General features: G+C 42.0%; 1 protein-coding gene across 4 annotated transcripts in view; it reads right to left on the bottom strand.

The window, feature by feature from the left end:
- The window catches only part of LOC139332886 (phosphatidylethanolamine-binding protein 4), a 56,097-nt gene that overhangs the window by 6,090 nt on the left and 26,404 nt on the right, over window positions 1–23,603 (bottom strand). For all 4 annotated transcript variants that reach the window (XM_070965052.1, XM_070965053.1, XM_070965054.1 and 1 more), the window contains 2 exons: window positions 4,184–4,229; window positions 2,564–2,680 (listed from right to left, as the gene is read on the bottom strand). In XM_070965052.1, coding sequence (XP_070821153.1) covers window positions 2,564–2,680; window positions 4,184–4,229 — 163 coding nt within the window. The remainder of the gene's footprint in view (window positions 1–2,563; window positions 2,681–4,183; window positions 4,230–23,603) is intronic.

Below are 23,603 nucleotides of genomic sequence, written 5' to 3'. Positions count from 1 at the left end.
TCTGATCAATCTGAAGTGTCTGTTGAGGTCCCAGTCCTGGCACAGGGGGCTGGATGTGCGAACAGTGGATGTGCAAACCACCGTGTAGGCTGAAACAACACCAGATAGCCTCTCTCAAGGCCTCAGCGGCTCCCTCCCCGGCCTTGTAACACTGTTTCCCTTGACAAACTGACTCGGCGGCACAAAACAGTAGCAGGACATATTGAGGGCTTGCCAAGCGGCTAACAAGTATCACAAGGGCCTGTGTGCCCACGCTTGCCCCCCACCCTGGCACAGGGGCAGCCTTCAGTCAGGGACAGCCTTCCTGAGCCAGAGCGAAGGGGATTCCCTACGATCACGCCCCTGTGCCCGGTGCCAAGAGCGCAGCCCCCCTGTAGCTCGTCGTGTAATAAACCAGCTGTCTCCATCAGTTCACTGACCCACATTCATAACCTTAACACAGGAGGCGCAGCAGACTCCCACGGTTCCTCACAACAGCCCTGCTCCACCTCTCATTGTTCACCCCCGCTACTGCTCAAGTGATGGTCAGAGATGAAAAGAAAAAAGACAACAAATTTGCGATAAAATTGAGTCAACGACTGCGCTACTGGAAGTGGAAAACGATCATTAGGAGTCTCCCACCCACGGCTAAATGCTCTCCCTTCGCAAATCACATCAATTAATGTCATGGGCTATGAAAAATGCTCTCTGTGTCATACCACATGGAGGGAGGACAGACGCTAATAAGTGAACATACTTAACGGAGGAGGTGGGGAGACATGGGATTCCCTCCGCTCCTCTTGTCTGTGCGGGAATACCGTGCTGATCGTGGCCAAGCAGAGGCCGATAATAATGCAGCAGGTATACCGCTGAATTCAGCCAAACTGATGAGAACTGTGAAAATCAAACATTTTTCTATTCATAAACCATGACTGGGCTTTCATTCTTAATATGTCACGCAGAGTCTATTTCCATTACCCTCTTCACAAGGGCAGTTATCCTCTCCAGAATTGACCCATCAAATGAGACATTTGATTATCCAAGAGTGAATTTCTTAATTTAATTTCCCTTGAATATAGAGAACAGTTTGCAGGAGAGAGGAAGTACGACAGCGGGAGTTAAACTCATCCAGTAGATTAAGGATGGGTGGATCCACTCAGTTCAATCGCTTCATAATGTGGGGGCAACTAGTGAATTGGATCTGGAAGCAGAAAATGAGCGCGCTCCAGTTTATTTTGCACAAAAAATATATTCAAATATTCTAAATAGCAGGCTATTATTCATGCTATTATTTTCTTCAGCTTAACCAGCTCTGACACAGTCAATATCCTTTCAATGTGATACGGGTTCATCTCAACCTCCCCAAATGTGAGTCTGAATACATAAAATACTCCAAAGTACATCTCTTTTGACATTTCTTTTTCCAGAGGTTTCAACATCAAACAGACCTCAGCCTAATGTGCCTGGATTGTTTGCTGACATAGCTGTCAAAACTTCAAACAGCGCAGACTGGCAGCTCCACTCATTCACGGCCGCAGCGGCTTCAAGTCTCAAACCGCGTTGATCTCCCCTCAAATCACCGGCTGTGACCCGAGTAGAACAGACAGACGGGCACGCCTCCTGCGACGTACCGCACTGTACATCCAAGTGCAGTTGCCCACCTTCACGAGACGTTTCTTCAGGGGGAGGAAAAGTCTGAAAACCCAAACTATAAACAAAACAACAACTCTGCTTTCTGCAAGACAAACATGGCTGTCTTCTCAGAGGCAAACTAAGACAATGATCTGTCGATAATATGAGCAGAAATCAAGGTTATGAGGGAGTCTACACTGTTCACGTGTGCAGCCACGGCTGATGGAGTTTCATGTTTGGTTGAGGTTAACAAGACGTGGTCAGGCAGACTCGTGCAGGTGTGTGTGGGAGCCAGCAGTACTTGTCTTGACCCTGCAGGCATTAACACTGCAGCAGACTTACTCACTAACCTCATTAACATTTCCCTTTTTAAGTTCAAGCACTTGGAGTAAAAGATCTTTCTGAAGCAACTCCGAATGCTTCCATTAAATGCTCATAATTGTTTGTGGATTCTGCGTAATGATTTGTGTCCAGATGAAAGACAGCCACAGACCCAAACCTGCGCTTAAAGAGGGTTACATTATATAATAAATCAAATCACTAAGAATAGCAGCTTCAGTAGTGTCACGGATCCATTTGTCGAAACCAAATATGCAAACATTTCACCCTAAATAAAGGATTAAGCCCACTCAAACAAATGATGCAATGCCTAAATCAATCTAATGTTGTAAAATGACACAACTTCCTACTGTATGCCAGGAAATAGAATAATCTACTCGCTAATGCTTAAAAATATAACTACCGTAGCCTGTAAAGGTTCCTAAAACACAAAACCTACATCCACAAAAACATCTCATGTGGTTAATTTGAGAGGAAATGTTTGGGCCTCGAGTTTTAACGCCTTGGTGTAATCTTTCTATTGCTGATTCAACAACTGTTGGCAGTTGTGTTGATCAGTGTTGGTATATGATAGATGATCCTGCAGTGGCCAGCAGCGCTGTGGAGTCATTACCGCGGGACGACTTCTCTCGCTCGGTGAGTGACACTGGTGCGTCTGGAAGCTGCTCAAACAACATGAACTGGTAGCGGTGAAAACCAGTCTCCTGTGGCGGGGTTGGAGGAGCGTATTCTGCGTGGACAAACAAAGAGACTGAATAAGGAGCACTGATATCACACAGCAATGTTACACAGCAGTATGCTGTATGTGATGATCACAATGAAGCAACTGAAATGTAACGCTGGGCTGAATCCAAATTGTTGTCATTGTAAAAGGTTTTTAAGCGACCCCAAAACCTCTTCATGCATGTGGATTTTTTTTTTAGGTTACAATAAACCAGTGGGAGCTGTAGATCCATAAAACCGTAACCCTGAATTAGCATTCTTCAGTCACTCTGGGCTGTTTTTTCTTTAGATGAACCTTTTCATGGCATTGCAACATAAATGTGTGTCCCCGGTGCGTCTGGAGACCTGCAGAATAACAGAAAAGAGCTTCCTCTCCCTTTCTTTCTTGCTCCATCTATCAGGAACTGTGTGTTCCAAAACGTCAGGCTTTGCCTCTCCATGTGACGTCCTGTGGGGCTTGTTTAGCATAGCACCACCTCCAGCTAGGTGTCCATCGGCGCCCACGTAACTCTTAGTAAATCTACCTCGCTGTCCGCCATTGTTTCATTTCATGGCCACTGCAGGCTTCCGTCAATCTTCATGTCTTCCCATCATCAGAGAGTGTGAAGACCCAGTGGGTAAAGTGTATTTTTGATGGAAATGTGCAAACAAAAGTTGGAAAACTCTTTCTCAACGAGGGACAGAACAAAGCTTTAAAACTGAAGCTCGAGGATGAATGGATATCGACTGTCCGTGATCCAAGTTCAGATTTGAAAGCTGTTCTGTATGTTTTGCCATTATTTATGTTCTATTGTCCATTTTGCAGGTTAGCTTGTTGCATGTTAGCATGTTGCACTTGTGGCGAGTATGTAAAACTTGAGCTAATGTCCAAGAGAAACTGTGTGAATCTGAACTGTTTTTCCAAGCTGCTTTTTGTGGGACATTGTAGTGTAAAGCATGCTCAGCTGGCTTTGTTGTAACATGAAAGCTCCTTCTGCTCCATGATCCTCGCCAGTAACTGTGTGTATTTACTTCATAGACATGCAATGAGGATACACATGCGACAAAGAAGTCGTCAAACTGCAAAGAATGTCGGAAACAGTAATTCCTTTGCTTGGCAACGTTGTGCAGCTTTGATTAGCACCAAGTTGCTAACAACACCTACATCGAGAACACTGCAAGACAGCGAACACAATCAACTTCACTCTCTCTGGGTTCACATCCGACTCTGAACTTAAATTTTACACAATAAAGTTAGTTTAAACCTGGAGTGTGACTTTCGCCAGAGATTTGTCATGGCGGTGCCTTTACCATCATTAGCGTGTCAACAGTGTTTGTGTGATTACCCTCACTGCCAGAAGGGGGGGACAAAAGTTGCGCACTGCAGGTTAAAGTTAAATTGCTGCTAAATCCAAAATAATATTCCAGCTAAAAAATATAATTTACCACATTGTACAGCATATACAACATAGATAACATGCAATGAGTGAAGTGGTTAGAAAATGAATGGTCAACTGAAAACCATACTTACCAGTGAGCGTCGTCCCTTTTATATGTCCATTCTTCAGTGCACTGCCCTGGTAATTCAAGCACAGAGTCAGTCAGGCAAAGTCGTTTGGGAGGTTTAAATCTGAAACGACAAACTAACTAACAATTTGACAAGAAAGGCAGTACAGTGGGCCATTACATGGCTTCCTACAACACCAACATAATGCCACTCTTCCTTAGTTTTGTGCTCTCGCAGCCAAGTATTCGCTTAGCTCAGCGGTCAGTCCTTGAATTAGCACCCACTGTACCAACCAGAGAGAGGCTGGAGACGCTTTGTACTTCCCAAGCCAATTTCATTCACAGCCAATTTTGTTATAGTCTAATTAGACATATATTGTGATAGCAAGTGATTGTAACATTCATAGATGCAATAAACATTGAGACTTAAGTTCAGATTGGGAAAAGACAATCATTTGTCAGTAATAATTAAAAAAAATCCACCTTACAGGAAGCTGCTCTACATCGAAACTGTCGGTTAAAATACATCAGTGTTAAATATCCAAAAGCCCGTCATATTAATATCTGAAGACACAATTCTCAGCCAGAGACAGGTCCTAAGCAAATTAAACCACTGAGTGGATTTCAAGCAGCAATTTCCCATATTATTAATTGTATATTAATTTCCTGTTGCCTAGAAACAGACATCATGTAACCCGATGTGAAGCGTAGATATTTTTCATCAGCGTTTTCTACTGTATATTTGTCAGGTTAAACTCCCTCATCCCCAGGAAGCACACAGTCAGGCACCTCGCACTGCAAATTGCACACAGGGATGTTTGTTTAATAGACTTGGCTGCTTACTGCAAGACGGCTGCATCCTTGAGTGGGAGGAAAAAAGAACTAAATATGTTGTCTGTGAAATGGCCCAAAACCCACTTGAGGTAAGCATGGAAGTCCCCATCACAAGCATCAAATATCTGGTCTCAGCACCTATTTCTGTCCTTTCTCCACACACAGGCTCCCCCCACAGGGTGACAAAGGTACTGTGTCACTAGACAGCAAGTGAGGACAAAAGACGGGAAGGACGAGAGGCTTTTTTGTAGAAAAACAAAAGCAGAACATTTTACAGCCGTTTAGAGATATTAATCCACATTTATTTTGAAGGATGTGGATTTAACAGACCCAGAACTAATATCTTATACAACTTGGGAATAGTGCAAACAGATGTTTTAAAAGGTGATGAAGCTTCACACTGCTGGAAAGAAACCTGATGGCCATATTTCAGAAATCTAATAAATAACTGCAGTATTTGTGTTTAGTTTTCAAGGAGCGGAAAGATTTTGTTTGCTTTCTGGTCAAATGCGGAACAAAAAAACAGGAAGCTGATCACAGTCTGACTTTTTCTGATGGCTCCTGTCATCTGGCAGCTAATTGGAGGTGACCATGGTGCATAATGTTAAACATCTCTAACTGAGATACACTTTGTAATGATCCATTTCTTCATATTAATATATCATTTCTATTGTACTCTTTCAGTAAAAACATGTAGCAGTAGCAAAGCATGTGTCCTCTGTTGAGCATCATCGTCATATAATCCTGTGATTGCTGTTCAGGAGGTTTAGCGCTAAGCATTAGCGCGCAGAGCATCAGTGTTTACACAGACTGGTAAAATTCAGTAGATTAGTTTCAACTGTGAGTATCTTCATCCACTGATCAGTGAGAAAAAAAGCTTTATTTAGAAATAGCAAGAGTCCTGCAGCCTGCAGGATCCAAACCCATTGCCATAGCAACAGGTAGTCAACATTTGAGCGTGCAACATTTTCCCACATCTTAATGCTCGGCGCTCGCTCGCTCTCCACGGCCCCCTCTGCCCTTTTAATTTCATTATAATACGTTGAGTAAAAACAACAGCAAATGAATGCAATATTGAAAATCCAGCCAAACAATAAAAGACAGTCAATCATATATAGAGCTCACATAGAAAAACATTCATTTTCAGAGGATGACACTGGTTTATCTAATCCTGCGCTGGTATCGCGGTAGTTGTGACAGGGCAGGGCGGTGCTGAGGTCGCAGACTCCTGATGCTCAGTGGGGGGTGACGGACTCGCTCACACTAATCTACAGGACATTCTCACATGGTGGGCGGCCTCCCTCAGGGACCCTGCTGTGGGGGCGGGGCACAGAGCGTGAAAAGTTCTGACCGCTCAATGATTGACAGCCGCGCGCTGTGTTAATTGTGTGTATTAAGAAAGGTTACGCTTAAAGCACGGGCTTTCACATGTGCATCATGGTATTATTGCTGCATTTTATATCATTAGAAACACACATGCAAAGTTTCTAATCAATGTTAACTTTTGTGGCTAAATCTGTGGGAAAATAAAATGCAGCAATGACACATAGAAGAAAAACTGAAACGACGACTCCAGTGAGTCAAGCGTTACTTGATAGGTTGGAAATCAGTGTATTTTGACTGAAATAAATTCACCTCGACCCGGATGTACGTCATGAATGAGATATTTTGTACATGATTACAAAGCTCACACAATGAGCTGGTGGATAAGAACTAGATCTCTCAGTCTTTGCAAGCACAGCTTTGCTGCATGGGTGATAATGTTATGACTGCTACATGTTTTTACTGAGAGAGCAGAATATAAATCATATATAAATATTAATAACTCATTGCAATGTGCATCTCGGTCAGTCTGGCAGACACAACCCTAACCCAATGCGCTTGTGACTATAGAGTTGTAATATTTTAACACGATGCACCACAGTCACCTCCAAACAGCTGCCAGGCGACAGCAGCAGTCAAAAAAAGTCTGACTGTAGCTTGGAGAAAGTTTCTCATACAGTAAATCCATCACAGCTTTGTTAGGAGGAATCAAAAGCCACACAGTGCATTGATGAGGTTAATCTTGGATCAATGATATCCTCAGCTAGGATGATACTCTGAGATCAGGGTTAGCAAAGTCAAAAGCAGACTCCACACCTCAGATGCTCCAAAGCTCCCCAATAAAGCAAGAAGTACGTTTGTCATACTATGGTCTACAAACATTATACATCAATTTTACAAAATCTCAAACATAAACAGTGAAAATAAATGGTGTAACTCTCTTGCAGCACAATTCTGACCAAGTGCAAACAGTTTTATTTTTGGTTTATTTGTGCCGGCTTCAAGCTGGGGATAAAAGTTTCATTACATAATGCAGACATCAGAGAAAACAGTAGCTCGGACAGACGTAATTGTGTGTTTACGCATAATGCTCGACCACGGCCGTACTGTAATGCCTTTTCATCATAAACATTAACATGCAGATCCACCAGTCACTGGTTGTCTCCGTAAGCTACCTGTTTAATCTGAAGCAAAGCATTCAAAATGTGCATCTTTGCCACGGGAGTCCAACAGAGCACTCAACGCTGCTGTGTTTCAACTGTTGGAAATTTGCAAGTTATGTCATTTCAACAGCTGAAAGTCGAAAAAGACAAAAAACTGCTTCATTATCTATGCAGTTACCAAGGAAGACACCGTCAGAGTTTCTAAATATCTTCTCATCGAGGCGTGCCACATTTTAAATTCACATGTTCACCAAACGTCATCCCTTCTTCAGTATTCAACAGAGCTGAATACATGAAATACAACCTAATGTTAGGTCATACGGTAGATTTCTGACTGCCCTGCACACAAATATCAATATGGATTGATTTACATTTAAGTAATATTTGTACCATTTACAAGAGTTGAATGTCTGCTGTTTAAGAGAAGATTTGTAGTTCAAAATCTGTCGCAATGACAGGAATACTACACTTAATTCATCTAAATAATATATAAATCAGTACAAATCACTGTGATGAGATGACATAAATAATGAATAACTCCTGACACCAAACCTTAAACCCTGACAATCATCAAGCTGTCATCTATCACAGCAGTCATGATAACAGCATGGAGGTTTGGTGATCATCTGACAGCGCTTGAAGAAATGAGTCAGTCATTTAATGTATAGATACCATGAAGTAATACTCATTTCATTCACATGCTGATGAAACAAAGGATTACCTTGAGCACTGAGTTAATGTGAGAGTTATCAAGTCAAACAAAATGCGACTATTTGCATCCTCTTGCTAGGGGAATACCCATTCTTGTAGCTGTGATGGTGAATCACACGCTGAGCCGTGTGGGAGAGGCAGAAACTGATAGAGAGATAAAAACTGAGAGTGTCAAAATGGCTGTTGACTATTTCATATACTTAACAGAAAAGCACAACAGCCTCTGAGGCTTAAAGGTGTGTCAAACTTTCAAGAGGAGAGCTTTATATCTGAGATAAGAGACTAAGATGTGGGAAAGAAACGATGGCAACTGAATGAGGGGAGGCCTGGATCTGACTGGGTGTAATGCTTTGTCTCAGTTGTCAATGCACTCCTATATCAAATTGAAAAGTAAATATGAGCAACACCAGTGGAGTATCTGGCAGCGACAGATTTATGGCTTGTAATTAAAACTCACCGAAGCAATGAGTTGTCTTGAAAATGTCCCCACGGTTGTTAATCCAGTCACGGGGATCATCGATCAGCTGAATATTTGCTGCACTGTGTTGACATTGCTGGAGACCGTCCAGGCATCCACTGATGGATTTGTGGCAGCAGGGGGTGCAGTGAGTAGGGACACCACCCTTTAAATGGAGGGTTCATGACTCAGTAACAGGAAACATGTGGCCTGGTGAATGGGCCATGAAAAAGACAGCCACTACAAGCTGTTGTACAACTGACCCTGATCTCTGATCTGCCTGTGGAGGGCAATCATGGGAAACTGCACAGTGGACTTTAATTATAACAATTAACATAAGAAGAACTGGTTAAAAATATCATTCAAAAACCAATTTGGTAACACTTAACAAGGTACACATATTCACCATCAACTACTGGCTTATTAGCATCATATTAGTAGCATATTGACACTTTATTAGTCATTATAAAGCACTTATTAATGCCTTAAAACAAAAAGGTTTTCCCTGAATAACCTCATAATTACCGTTTATTGATAGTAAGCAAGGAAGCTGCTGTACTTGAAATACAATCTAAATAACATAACTTATTAACCCAAACCCTCAGAATGAGGCATTATAATGACTAATAAACAGCCAGCATGTTACTAACATGCATGCTAATAAGCAACTAGTTACTGGTGATTGTGTGTATCTCAGTATAGATGTCTTCATTTTCTATTTAAGTGTAAGAGTCAGTTACATCTACAGATACCAGATGTAACTAATATTAGTCCAGCTGTGGTGTTACGGACACTTCATCCTGCCTCTCCCTGTTGTTCATCGTGGCCCAGCTTGCCTTCATGTTTTACTGACTCCATTTCACACTCTGACTCAGACAAAAGCAGAAAGGATCCCGAACTGCCTACACGTTATGAGCAATGAATAATTCTGAAAAATCTGGAAAAAGCAACGCAGCAGAGCTTTTTCTGTGGGTCACGTAATAGCCTGATGCTCCAACCACCAAAACTCAGCGCAACGATTCTGGCTCCCTCTTCCAAGTGAAGCACAATCACGGCTGATCCAGACCAACTAATTTACCATGATCCACACAATGAATCTGAACCAGTTCACAGTTGAAGACGATATGAATAAAAAAAAAATTCATCACGATATTCCTGAAAATGACTACTGATGGGATGCCACTGCACCTCCTGCAGCTCTAAAAGGGGCCAACTAAAACAGGTGCCTCAGGTATCACCAGGCTAAACTTGCTGAACATTTTGAAATTAAACTCCACATTACACACGAATTGCTAACTCCCCCAGGCCTTAGAAGAGAAGATGAGCAGTGTGTTTGTGTAACGTGTCTACATAACTTCCGCTAGGAATCCTCTGACAAGACCCAATAGGTAGGAGTCCGTGAGGAGGTGGTGGGTGGGTGCAGGGGTGCGGTTTCATCAGGAATACCCACTTGCCCAACAACCCTTCTCCTTCTCTGTGTGGGTGAGTGCTTCCCTTTGTCGGTTACTCATGCACCTCCTTGTATATCCACCGCTTCCCTCCCCCTCCCTTGCACACCCTGTAAACCCACACCTACGACAATCAGCACCCACGTCCTTCTAAAGCAGTTCTGAGAGCAGCATTCTCCCTTTTACTTGCAGTCAGGCTAACAGACGGGGAGAGAGAGCATGACAGATGGTGTTCACAGCTCTATTTCTGAGGCTGGACTTGTACCGCCACAGCCACCCCTCCCCTCCCCCTCCCGCCTATTCCACTCAAGCCAAGTGCTTATGACTGCCTCCTCATCTTCGCCTCAGTAATCAGCCCATTCATTTGCAGGGTGATTGTGAATTAAAAGTCTGTGTCTCACAAGGAACCTCACCGTTTACAGGTTAAACAGTATTTTTTTTCCCAAAGTGGAAGAGAGAATTCACATGACTGCTCAACTCGGGGACTTAGTTATCTCGAGTTAACAAGAAATGGATGGTTTCAGATTGCAATTGGCCACTTCTGCATTCAAAATTAATCACCTGATTTTTCACTTTACTGACAAAAGCCAGTCAGTCAGTCCCTACTCGAGCCCAGCATACGTGGTCATCCAAAGACATGTGCTACTGCTGACCTTCAGAAGAGGATGGAAACAGACATAATTAAGCAAGATGATGCATTTCCCTTGATTTGGTGGCCAGGAAGAATCCAGACATTTTGGCTTTCACCACCACAGCCACACTGTGTATCTCCTGTGTTCAGCCCTTCCAGTCTTATAGCCACATCAGGCACCAGCACAGTCCACTCAGGATTCATTGTTTTTAAGGCTTCTTCACTCTCATGTCACTCCTCATCCATCCATAATTTTAGTCTTAGACACAACTAACGTAGTCACCATGCAGATGCTCTTCTCTCCACTTTGAAGTTAATCTTTCTCTCCACCACTTCCAACTCACCTTTGAGCAGGACCCTATTCTGTCCTAGCTTTGCAAGGTGGCCCTCAAAGACCTGAAAAGAGCAACTTCTGTCCAGTTCAGGTGCTCAGCCACTGGAGGAAAATCTGCGCAGGTAGTCTGCGCCGCCGATGTAGACAAGCATGCATTCTTGTCATGGCTGACGAGGATCACATAGACATCAAAAAGTTTGTTTCTGGTGTGGTACACCATGCCGAGGCCATCGTGAGGAACCACTTTCCCACCAGCCAGGACCTGGAAGCACATCTGGGATCACATCTAAAGTGAGCCCTATGGTGCAACATACCATCAATGCCTGTGGTGGTCTATAATTTTCATTCACAGAGGGTATAGGGGGTCTCTGCGGAGTCTATCACAACCTGCTCCCGAGAGTTGCGCTTTGCTCTATGGTTTATATTACCATAGACAATGGCCTACAGTTCATCCCTGTGAAATTCACTGAAGAAAGAGGCATCTAACCTATAAATATGGCTCTATAACTGTGGAGTGTGAAGAGACTGAACCAGGTGCTGAGGAAGGGCAGCTAACAGATGGCTTCACCTTTTCAACTGCACTGCAAGCTCGAGCTACTCTATATTCCTCTACTGGAAGCTTTCCGATGCTCTTCAAAAGCTGGTGTGTATGGCCTATGCAGGTCACAATCTTCTTCTTCTCAGATAGAACAAGATGGCATACAAACAGACCTTGGCAAAGCCCAGTGCTGCATGAACTGGGAGTAATGCCAGCCTTGCTTGGTTGAGCAGTTGGTAGAGGTGTATGGCAGTTACAGCATGTGCAAGGTATGTTTTACTGTTTTTATTCATGTTTTCCAAAGTACAAGCAGAGATGTAGTTGTAGTTACTCCCACCGCTCATCAAAACAGAGAGAATGCAAGCATGCCAATAAATCAGTTAACACATGAAATGAATAATACTGTATTGGTTAAATTTTCACAGATTTTTTTCATGCAATTTTTTTAAATCATCAACATAAACAGCTACATTTTTAATAAAATGGAAAATAATGACCCTGTTAAATAAAACACAACCCCAACAATCATTTTCTCTGGAGTCCCCAGTAATGGTAAATGCGTCTGTGTGAGTCTAATGGGCTTGAGTCTGGGGTGACTGGTTGGTAGAGCAACCTAATGGTGATCAGCCTAGTGGGATGGATTGGCCTCAGCAGGACAGGGTGAAAGCCAGTGGGGGAGTCACCCACGATCTGCCTCAGTGCATCGACAAATTAACCCACTTAACAAAAGCTAATGGCTTTAGTAACGAAACTCATTTGGCTTTGGTAATGAACTGAGTTGGAAACATAAACAGTCCAGTTATTAAGTGAACTCCAGACATCAGTGACACCACGCGACACACTGTGATGTACAAAACCTACACTACATTGGCCCTGCTCATTAGCAGGGAAGCATACTATTACTCAAATCACTGACTTAGGAGACTGGCCACCCAAACTCATTATCACGCTCATCTATTCAGTCTTAATTTGCATACATTACAAATTCGCCTTAACAAAGTGGCCGTGTTGGGGTGGTCATCTGATGCTCAGAGAGCAGATTGGGCCTAACAGGGCAGAGTACAGGACAAAGTGAGACTCTTTTAATGAGGTAATTTCATCCAACCTGGGTGCTGCTTCCAAGCCCTTACAGCTCCTGTGTGTGTGTTCGTGAGTATGGGTGCTGATGAGTCTGTACTTAACTACTGTTGAGGGAAGCCCAAGCCTGAGTTCCCAAGGTAACAGCCAGTTTGAGTGGGGGCTGGCTGACTCATTTCAAGGGAATCCTGGAACCTGAACAAGGCTGCCCACTCGCCCCACCCCCAGCTTCATCAGCACAACAAGCAAACAAGGCGCTGACATGTCCCCATATAGGGCTTCCCACTGACGGGGGTGGCGCTGGAAAATCCCAGCCTGAGCTTGCCTACAAGTAGCATCAGAAGACACACACACACAAACACGAGGCCTCACTGCTCCATGGCTACAGCGGTTTCCGGCGGTAAGACCATAAATCCATGGAGATAGTAAACTGATAGGTATAACAGAGCTGCATTATGCCAACAGATACATCCAGGCACGTGCTGGATTTTGATTAATACATGAGAGAAAGGGGGTGGGAGAGAAGAGGAAGATTAAGCTTATTAAAACAGTCAATGGCGTAGAATTAAAATAGTTTTTGAAGTGTGAACGGTGACACAAAATAAATGAGTGTGGAAACCTTGTGGGTCTGGGCGTGGAGGAGGAGGAGGAGGAGGAGAAAAAGACGTGCCACGAAGAGGTGGAGGATGAAGGAGTAGGTGGACAAGAGAACGAACTCTTTGCCCACACAATTAATGTAATTATTAGGAAATTAAAAGCGATCAACAGGCGTGTAATTGACCACTTAATTAGTTCAAGGTCAGTCTATTCTTTTGACTTTGGAAGGATGTCGGGCCATGGTGCAAGTAGATGTGACATTTTTGGTGAAATATCCTTCAATTAGCAATGATTAATAAACAGCCACAAGTGTTTCCACACAGATGTGTTTTCCAACTCAATAATTACTGTTGTATGTACTATTAATCCAATACTGTGTGATTTGCAGAAAACAAAGGCAAGCTAGCGTTTAAAAAGCGAATAATAATTTTTACAAACACTAAAACATGGTCATCAAACAAAAACTGCACATGCCTAGTCAGTAATCCTGCTGTTAAGAGTAGCCATTTGATATGCTTCTGTCCGCGGTTATATCTGTTGATAACTCTATAGTTCATTCAGTGTCTTTAGTCATTAACAACTGAGAGCTGGTACAAAGGGATTTAAGAGGCAGCATTACTGTTTTGAATCACTGGATGTTTAATTCTTCTATTATAATTGAGGTAGGAGCGAGACAGAGGTTATGGTAACTGCTGGAAACCTGTCCCACTTCACAGAAAGGTTAATGAACCTTACAAGTCCTATGGGAGATGGAGTATGCTGTTAATTTGACAAACGTGGGAAATAAATGCTTTTATGCTTTTATTGACGGTGACCAATAGCGGCCTTTGCTGAAATGAAAGGTTTTAGTCTTTTGGGTGCTTTGCTATGAGGCAAAACAATAATGTGGAATGCATTTGTTGGAAGAAACTAAGTACATAATTGTTTGAATAGCAATTTCAGGCCAAAAAGCATCTTCATTATTAATTCCTACTTTTGGGGAACATATACTGTGAAAAATGTACAGTAACCTGCTGTTATGAAACATCTGCCTTTATTCTGAATACATTTGTGGGAATGAGGGATTTTAAAAAGCTGTACTTTAAAATCTACATATTTCCACATTCGATTTTATGCACCATTGGTCTGGGTTTCATTTTAACAGGGCACCGAGGGTCTAATGTACTGACAGCTGGGGAGGAACATGTGTAACAGTGTCAGCGCTAACCTGAATTAGTCTGTGGGTTTGAGGGAATCATCGCAAAAGGTGGCTTTGGTACATCTGATCAGGACAGAGGTTTCAGGCACAGGACCAACTATGTATACAGTGCACATGATTAAGAGATTAAATGGATAATCTCCTTCCCATTCAAAGAGCCCGACGGAGGAAGGGATCTGGTTTCACAAAGATAGACTTTCACTATGGCTTAAATCTCACCAGCAGTCAGAGTTCAGACAGACTTCCAAGTTCATCAGCTCCTCAAAAATGTGTTTTCGACAATTTCTCTGTATATGGTTGGATTTGGGTGAATTAAGTCTTCAGTTTAGGAAATCTTACAATTAAAAGGACATTTTACAACAAAAAATGTACTCTTAAATTAATTTCCAAGCATCTTGAACAACTCTATTTCTTGTCAGCCTGTGACATTGAGTATGTTTACATGAACACTCATTTTCGCTATTATTCCGATTATGTGGATATTCCAGATTTGATACAGGTCATGTAAACAGCATATTCCATTTGGATATTCTGAATTAGGCTTTATTCCAAAAGGAGCATTTTCTAATTAATGCATGTGGAATACGCTGATATTTTTCGGGTCTTCAAAGCCTTCTTTGTGTCTCAATTTGGGTTTTTACCACAGTTTGCAACACATAACCTGGTGTTGGTTTATGGTTAGCTGTGTGTTAACGGACACTTTGCAAGGCTGCGGTGGAGATGCATGCGCAAATGAAAAGCAAATATTATAACGCAAACCTTTTCAAGTGCAACATTACGTTAATCGAGTATGCATGGCTGCATGTGAATGGGATTATCAGCGTAAGTGGATTAAAAACTGACCAGATTTCTGCTCTGCTGCATCTGTGGTTATGAGGTAGTTATGTAACTAAGTACATTCACTTTTTTCAGTTATTGTTACTCTTCAGATAAAAAATATGTTTATAAAATATGACGCATTATTACATTGCATTATTAAACTGCAGTGTATAAAGCTGTTAAAACTAACTCCAACCTGACTATCCACAACACTGAAATGATTTTTACTGTGCATGTGCAAGCATCTATAGTAACATCATTAATATAATTTTACCCCATTAGCTTCCACAAAGTGGTTGCTAGTCTTCCTGGGGTCCTCATTGACATGACAAAACTGTGAAATGGGGCCATCTTGCTGCACAATAAATTCCATTTCACACTAACTGTAATGCTAATTATGGCTTTATACTTTTACAAAAGCCATATTTTGAATGTGAGGTTTATAATAGAGCATTTTCACATTGTGGTAAGGATCTGAACACTCCTGATTTGAACTCTTACTAGCAGATGGGAAAACTCCACAAGTCAGTTAAGTTCAGACTTGGGAAAGATTGCTTTCATGGTTAGAGGACACCTTCACCTTCTTACTTACAAGAACAGCAGTCAGGTTCAAACACCTTCCACCCTGTTAGTTTTTGTGCTCACTGAAGGAGGTCACACAAACGTAAGTCATTTCGACTGGTCTGAACAATCCACCAGTGCTGTCATTTTCAGTCTCAGGTTGTCAGCCGGTGTTATTGTTACAGCTCTTTTTAAGCTTAATATATCTGTCTTTATTGTTGTGCAGCTGTCTAACTGGTATGAGACTAGTCTACGAGCAAAACGGAGACCGTCTTAACCTTATAGACCAGTCCAACATATCTTCATGAAACCGACCCTGGTCTTGCTCGTTCTGATACCCCCTCTCTGCCGAGCCAACTCGCTCTCTCTGTCTCTCACTCTTTCTGTCTCCCAGCAATACTATGGGCACTGTTTCCTGTGCCTGTGTGCACAATGTTTGCCAGAGGAACACACAAGAATCCGAGCTCCACAATCCCTCTTAACCTTTGACCTTGGCTTATTGTTACCTGTGAGCAGCACTGTGGCAAACATGTTGTACAAGTACTGTACAGCCCTGCAAGCTGTTTGTGTTCTGCAAGTATGGAGGGCAGGGGAGGAGGGAAGGAAGAGAGGGAGCTATTTAATCCCCCCCAAAGGAACTCCCCTCTCAACCCGTATCGTGAACTCACAGGCAAATCGCGTTGCTGGAAGGCACACCACACACACACTGCTGTCTTTTTAATTTCATCAGCTGAAAGAAATCTATACAGTGCTTTGGAATCCGACTGAGCTGCAGAGAGAAGTGAACTATACAGCACCCTGGAATGTAAACAGGTTTCTCACCAACTGTAGCATAAAAATACCACATTGTAACAAACCTCTTGGCTATGATAATGGTCAATAGTACAGATCAGAGGTCTTAGTAGATTTTATGGTTGTTAGTCCTACAGCATATCAATAAGAACAAGTTGAACAAATCCAGAGAACAATTCAGAGGAAATGCAGCAATCGTACACAAATTATTCAAGTCTAACACGGATAAAATATTGGCTTCTACTGAACACATTGTATTGATGGTGGCTTTTCGCTTGCCATTATGAAAAGCATTATCCTCTGAGCATATTAGGAACGCTGTCATTAAATCCCATGCAGTCAGTTGCTTGGTTAGGAACAGACATGGGCTATAATCTGCACAGAATGGACAATTTTTGTAATTGTCAAGTACTCAAAAATACTCACAAAAATAGGAGCAATTATTTAATATTCATCAAGCATAAGGCTCTGTTCTCCAATTTCTATCCACAGTCATCGACAGATAACTGTCAAACCTCCATGAGCAAGCTTTGCTAACAATGATGGATAGACTTCACATTTTGTTTATGAAATCATGGGATTCGTGTTTCTGCCATATGAACGCAATCAATTTTATATACACGATTTCTCTCATACCACTTCTAATTATTTGTTCATTAGACAATATAGCTCTTTGCCCTATACTGCAGCTTTCTAATTTTATAGTTTAGTATAACTTTTGGAATACAATAATAATCAGTATGTAGAGTTAGACAGGCCACTATAATATCTGCCAACTTTGCATTCATAGCTGTCACACTTAATTATCATGCCAAAATACAAGAAAATACATTGGCTGCAGGAGGTCTTTTGTGAAGTCTTTGTTTTTGTGTACAATTAACTGGCAAGCATGCTATATACTTAAGTAAGGGCTATTTTAGGTGAGCATAATTGTTAGTGAGTTGTTTTTATCAGCATGCCTCACTCCCCTTCACCGTACCCTATCAGGAGACACCCCTGAGAGGAAGCATTTTCCACAGCCGCGGCCCCAGCAACCCCCCACTAACCCTGACATTTGTTCATTTTCCCGCCCCTCTCTCCCCCCTTCTGGTTTCCATGCTCGTTCCATCCACGTCTGTCAAAAATTGACCAGTTTGCAAGGAAACAGGTAGGCAGACTCCAGCGAGCCCCCCACCTGTACCCTGAAACACATGAATTCGTGCGCGGGGCCGACTGCCAGAGATCCTGCTTTACTGACTGAAGTGGAGGGGGGGGGGGGTATGACAAAGACGACAGCTTGTGTGGGGGAACATTGTCTGCGGCTGCGACTAGAAATCTTTTCAGGAAAAACAGGATTTTATACACAATGGTCGTGGGTGTGAAGAAAGGGGGCACATATTAAAAGAAGCGCCTTTATGTGTGCAGAGCTACTGGTTTTTAAACTGCATTTGCATGGAGAAGGTCCAATCTGTTCTTTTTTTCCCCCTGCTAGGCTATAGTGTGACAGACTGGATCAAAAGGGGCTTTCCAGGTTGTCCTTGTTTTCTTAGAGTAATCGTGATACATCCAGGACAGCGTGCAGGGAAAAAATGAATGTAGCACACTGACACACAGCAGGCCTACGTCCTTAAATTAATAAGAAATGTAATATAAATATCTTTCTCTGGAATGTTCCTAGAAAGAGACAACATGTGAAAAAGTCTAATTTATGGATGGTTATTCCCAAACAGCATTCGCGGCTTCTGATAGGGAACCATAGCAGCTCATGTTCTTCATGCAGTGAAACCTCCTCAATCATCTCACCACGGCAACCAAAGCAGGGAGGTCAGTTGTTATAGAGATGGCAAGAGGCTTGGTAGGTTATCAGCTACAGTACTGCGTGTCTGTGTCTATGTGTGTGTGTGTTTGTTGTATGTGGACGGGGGATGGAGCTGACAATTGAGCGGAGGATTCTTATGTAATTCTCCCTTTAGGTGGCGGAGAACAGTGAGAGCAGCAGCCCACACTGAAGAAGAACCTGTTTGTTAATAAGCTGCAAGTAAGATAAGATCAATAGTGTTATTACAGGCTGTTTGTGCACAAGACCGGGGGGGGGTCCGGGTGTGGCAGAGTCACAGGGAAAAAGCCACAGTGGCAGGTATGAAGTGGCCGTGTCCCACAGGTCACCGGTTCATGATCTATTAACCTCTTTTTAACTCTTTCAAACATGCATACGAATCCATGCAGCACAAACATACAGACGTAATTTCAACACACACATGATGAAAGTGTGCAAGCTTTGGAAAGGCCACACTCCAAAAAAAGCCAAACTAAAGCTAAAAAAAACGGCAAACTAACAAACACTAACATCCTAATCTGGCTGAGAGGCTGTGAGGAGAGTCTGATGAGATTTAGTGAGGGAATGACTTCCAAAAGCTGAACTCCATGTAGTACCACCTCTGACATTTGTCTGGCTGTAGCTGACAGCAGGATGAGCACCGCTCTAAATGTTAAGCACCTCCAGCTGGGCCTCCATGTTAAGGGCTATTGTTGACTTGTACCAAGGGAGGTTTTGGATTGCTATGAAAAAAGATGAATGACCTGCATGTACACTTTATCGGGGTCAAGCTAATTCAAGCCGCAATATAAAATATACACTACGAAACACAATATTGTTTCTCTGACTTCTTCTCTTCTAAAACCTAAAAAAAAAATCTTTAAGCTGCAGCATAACTCTTAATCATGTACAGTAGACAGGTGCTTAGTTTACTTACTTTCCACATATATATCATCGACAGCAATCTGTTCAAATTCTTTAAGGCACTTCACACAAAGAACATGTGTTTACGCTGTCAGTTTAGGTTTAAACAAAGGATGACAACAGGTGCACCGAGTGGAGTTTAGATTGGATAAAGTTGCTTCACATGACTCGGAGCCAGGAGGCATTTCTGTGTAAAAGTTTGCGAAACCATAAACAAGCAAACTGTTAACCTGGGTTATGAGCATGTTTAGCAACTTTGGAGGGAAAAAAAAAAAATCACATTAAAAAGGAAAATTGTTCAATTCCTTTGCGCCCACCCCCTTATCATAAGATATGGATGTCCCGTAAGGTTATTTGTGTTTGCTGGGAAATGAAGTGCTCAACTGGATTAAAAACATACTGCATATGTTTGGAAATCTGTTTCCCTGGGCGTATGAGTGGAGTGAGCGAGCGTGAAGCAGCAGCTTGCGTCTCCTCCAAGAGAGAGGGCAGACACTCTCATCATTAGCTGGGCTACAATGTGCTCCTCTACCTGCTCCAATCTGCACAGCCAGGCTCCACTCTGACGCCAGACAGATGTTCCCAGCACGAGGTGCAAAGTACCGAGAGGGGAAACGAGAGTGAGCAGGAGAGACGCACAAGAATGGAAATATTCAGCACAGTACACAATAAGAGTTTAATTATGAATAATACCAATGGTTCTTTGTTCTCACAATGAAGCTAGCTATGGTTCGCCTGGCCTTTGGGAAATTGTTTTTGGCTTCCATATGGGGGCAGCTGTCTGTCAAAAATAAACGCTTAAAATCATAACATGCCACAGCAGGGATAATTACAGGATAAAGAACAATGCAATTATGTATGTTTATTTGCAATATTGGATAGGTATTTTGCTAAAACAAACTCTGAGGCTATTGCAGAGGTTAAAAACGTAATTTCAACACTCAGTACTGTCATTTGCTGCTGCTCAGATACTAATGATTGGTGACTGAGACCGTTTTTTTTTTACAAAATGACATCGACTGTAACTCAAAATAAAGACAGACTGTACACTCTGGTCACTCATTGTGTATGCAGAAATGTTTCTGTGACAGGACAAAGAGGGAGCGTTGATCGTTTTTATTACCGGTGTTATTCAAAAAATAAACTAATTTATCTTATTTGCAAGTACTGCCTGTGCAACCACAATGTCACATAGCTTACTGCTCTGTGACATGAACAGTTGGAATGCTAATGAAAGAGCCATATCATTACACTGCTTGACACACAACTTAAACAAAGCAATATATTTTGGGTTTCAAAGAGACAAAAAACACCAGTATCATCCTTTTTGAATGAACTGCAATAAGGAGTTAACACGCCTAATAGTTTGCAGTTAAAGGACATCTTGAGGTGTGGAGCAGACGATCTCTGCAGGCCACAGAACTCACAAACACAAAGCCAGCTGGTCTGATACAGTCACAATACTTCACTGTTTGTATTTGCCTGACCAGCAGTGAACACAGGCTCTGTCCACCTTTGGGAGCTGCTACAAAAGAGATGGATGCTAAAGCATTCATATCCCTCGTGCCCCATAATAATGAGCACAGCATGCTATGTGCTGAACTGTCCAACTGGCTTTCAATTATCCAGGGAGAGGAAGTTAACAAACATATGATGGCTTCCAATCCAAAGGCCTCATTGAAGTGAATCTGGAAAGAACTATAATGACCTAATAGGACACTGACTGACCACAGCTGGAACAGATCATGATGGGTCACGAATCCCATGTAGCTTGTTGATATGAAAACTGCGATTCAAACAACAAAGCTGACAGCCTTCATGCTTTGGCTTCTCGTGAATATGCACAGTACTTGCATAATTGACTAAAATCGGTGTACAAATAAATATAATTTGAGACAGAAAATCCAATAATTACAACAGTCAGTAGAGGAAAAAGTTAAGTATTTCAGACTACAGCCACCTTTCATGAAGACAAACCCTCAGCAGAGAAACTTCATAGCTAAAAAGTAAGAAAAAAATCCATAAAAACCTAAGGCTATATATCGCTGTTTAAATGGGATTTTACAGCGATAATGAACACCTTGGCTTTTCTCAGAGTAGGAAAGAGCCTTAAGTGAAGCACTCTTTTGCAAGTTCATATTGCATCATGTTGACTCACAAACCGCCAAAACTATAATGAGAGAATAAGTATTAACAAGTAAACACCCAGTGCTGTATTTATATAAGCTGCCTCTATTCACATACTAATGATTTGCTTGTTACAGTAATTATCGCTGCGAGACCGTACCGGAACATCTGCATTGATTTACACTCTGGGAGAGCAGAGAGAGGGAGGGAGAGGCTCACAATCTGGAATTCGACTTCGAGAGCTAGACAACAATCTGTTGATGGTTATTTTGGTAATTGTCCATAATTGATGTAAAACACAGAGAGTGTTGCAGAAGATTCTAAATTACGGATTCTGTAGCTCGGGGGGTCATTGAAAATGGGCAGTTGCAATGAAAATGCACATACAGCATCTAATAATGCGAGTCCTAAAAGAAACTGGACAGCTGGTGGGAGAAGACGAGGTACCCAGGCGCACAGCTTTCACTTGACTGCTGGAGTAAATTGTTCTTGGCAGTCAAAAGTAATGATGTGATAAATGATACAGTCAGTTGAATAAAACTGACACCTGACATGAAAATTAAAATACGATTGTCTTACACAGCCACTTGGGTGGTTATTCTGCATATTCCTAAACGTGCGTTGATGCTTAGTGGATGAAGTAAAGTGCACGTGTAGTCAGTTAGTTTTGCTTTTTACTGCACTGTGCACATGCAAGCACCCAGCACCCATAGACCACCAAAAAATACTGTTATAGTAGGGAAACATTTCTTGCACAGAAAGCCAAAATGTTAAGAATAAGTCTGCCTTGTTGACATTTGTTCTAACGTATGATTATCTTTCTGCCGCAGAAAAGCATGAAAAGAAAACAGCTAAAAGACAAACAAATCAAGAAAGCAAAGTCCAGTAAATGTTGATGGAGAAACAGATGAGAGCAGCACATCATCGTGACCCAGCTCCTCTGTGTTGACTGGTGGAAAATGCTAATTCCAAGGTCTTCGCCAATTTAATTGCTTAAATGAGAACACTGTGCTGCTTTTTAACTATTAAGATCCAGTCAGGCTAGAAATTATGTCATTGCCGATCAATGACTGGTGTTCTTATACAGAAAAAATTAAAGCTACATGGTTGATGAGTGTCCTTTCAGTCTGCCTCCATCAAAGCAGACAAACCTGACATATGCTACCCGACTGAATCTCCAGGAAAAGTATTTCTTTTGTTTTGGTTTAATGTGACGTAACTGCAAGCTAATTACAACTGTACTAACTGGTCTTATTACTGGAGAAAAAGGAGAAAACAGGTCTATTCCAGCCCCACTTCCTACTTTACTTTATGCTTTTTATGCTCATAAAGAAGATAGGTCGGTTCAATTTATGTAGCATTAAAAGACCCCCTGCTCCCTGTGGTCTTTCAACTGCTCAGACTGTTGAACCAAACTCCACTCTGAAAACAGGTCTGTTATGGTTGGCCCATATTTTCCTCAGTAAAAACTTTATTCACACCATCACTCAGGCTCTTTTCTGATTCGGTTCGATCTACAGGCACAGTCAGTTCACATATCATTTACTCAGTGACATCATCTAACCTGTGATGAAGGGTCTGCCACAGACATAAGCGTATCGACTGGCTGGGTCCCGCATTTTGCCATTTTCATCCTCTCTGTGAATGACCCGAAGCCACATATCTCCTCTGTTAGTGTCCGATGCACCAAATGATTTTTGTAGTAATCAGTCGATACATAAAATGACAGCATCCCATACTATGCAGCCTGGAAACTTACTTTCTAGCTCTAGTTGCTCTCTGTATTTCTAAAGGCCAACACCATAACTTATTCGATAGAACATAAAAACACAAAAGAAAAACACAATTCATATATATTTCATATTTTTTTATAAAGATCCATCCAGAAGAACTCACCAGAAATGAAGTGTAACGAACCCTTTTCTCCTCAGGAAGACCATTAAATCTGCCTGATTATACATACATACATACATACATACATACATACATACATACATATATATATTATGTGGCTAATGCTAAATTCTGCCTCAGGTAAGGCTTCACACTGTAGCTGGTGATGAATGCTGCATGTATGTGAGGCACCGCACTGTACAAATATCAGGCTCTCAAACAC

The sequence above is a fragment of the Chaetodon trifascialis genome, chromosome 6 (assembly GCF_039877785.1).
Source record: "Chaetodon trifascialis isolate fChaTrf1 chromosome 6, fChaTrf1.hap1, whole genome shotgun sequence".
Classification (NCBI taxonomy): domain Eukaryota; kingdom Metazoa; phylum Chordata; class Actinopteri; order Chaetodontiformes; family Chaetodontidae; genus Chaetodon; species Chaetodon trifascialis.
Note: the sequence above shows the minus strand (reverse complement) of the source record. Positions and strands in the feature narration are given on the sequence as shown.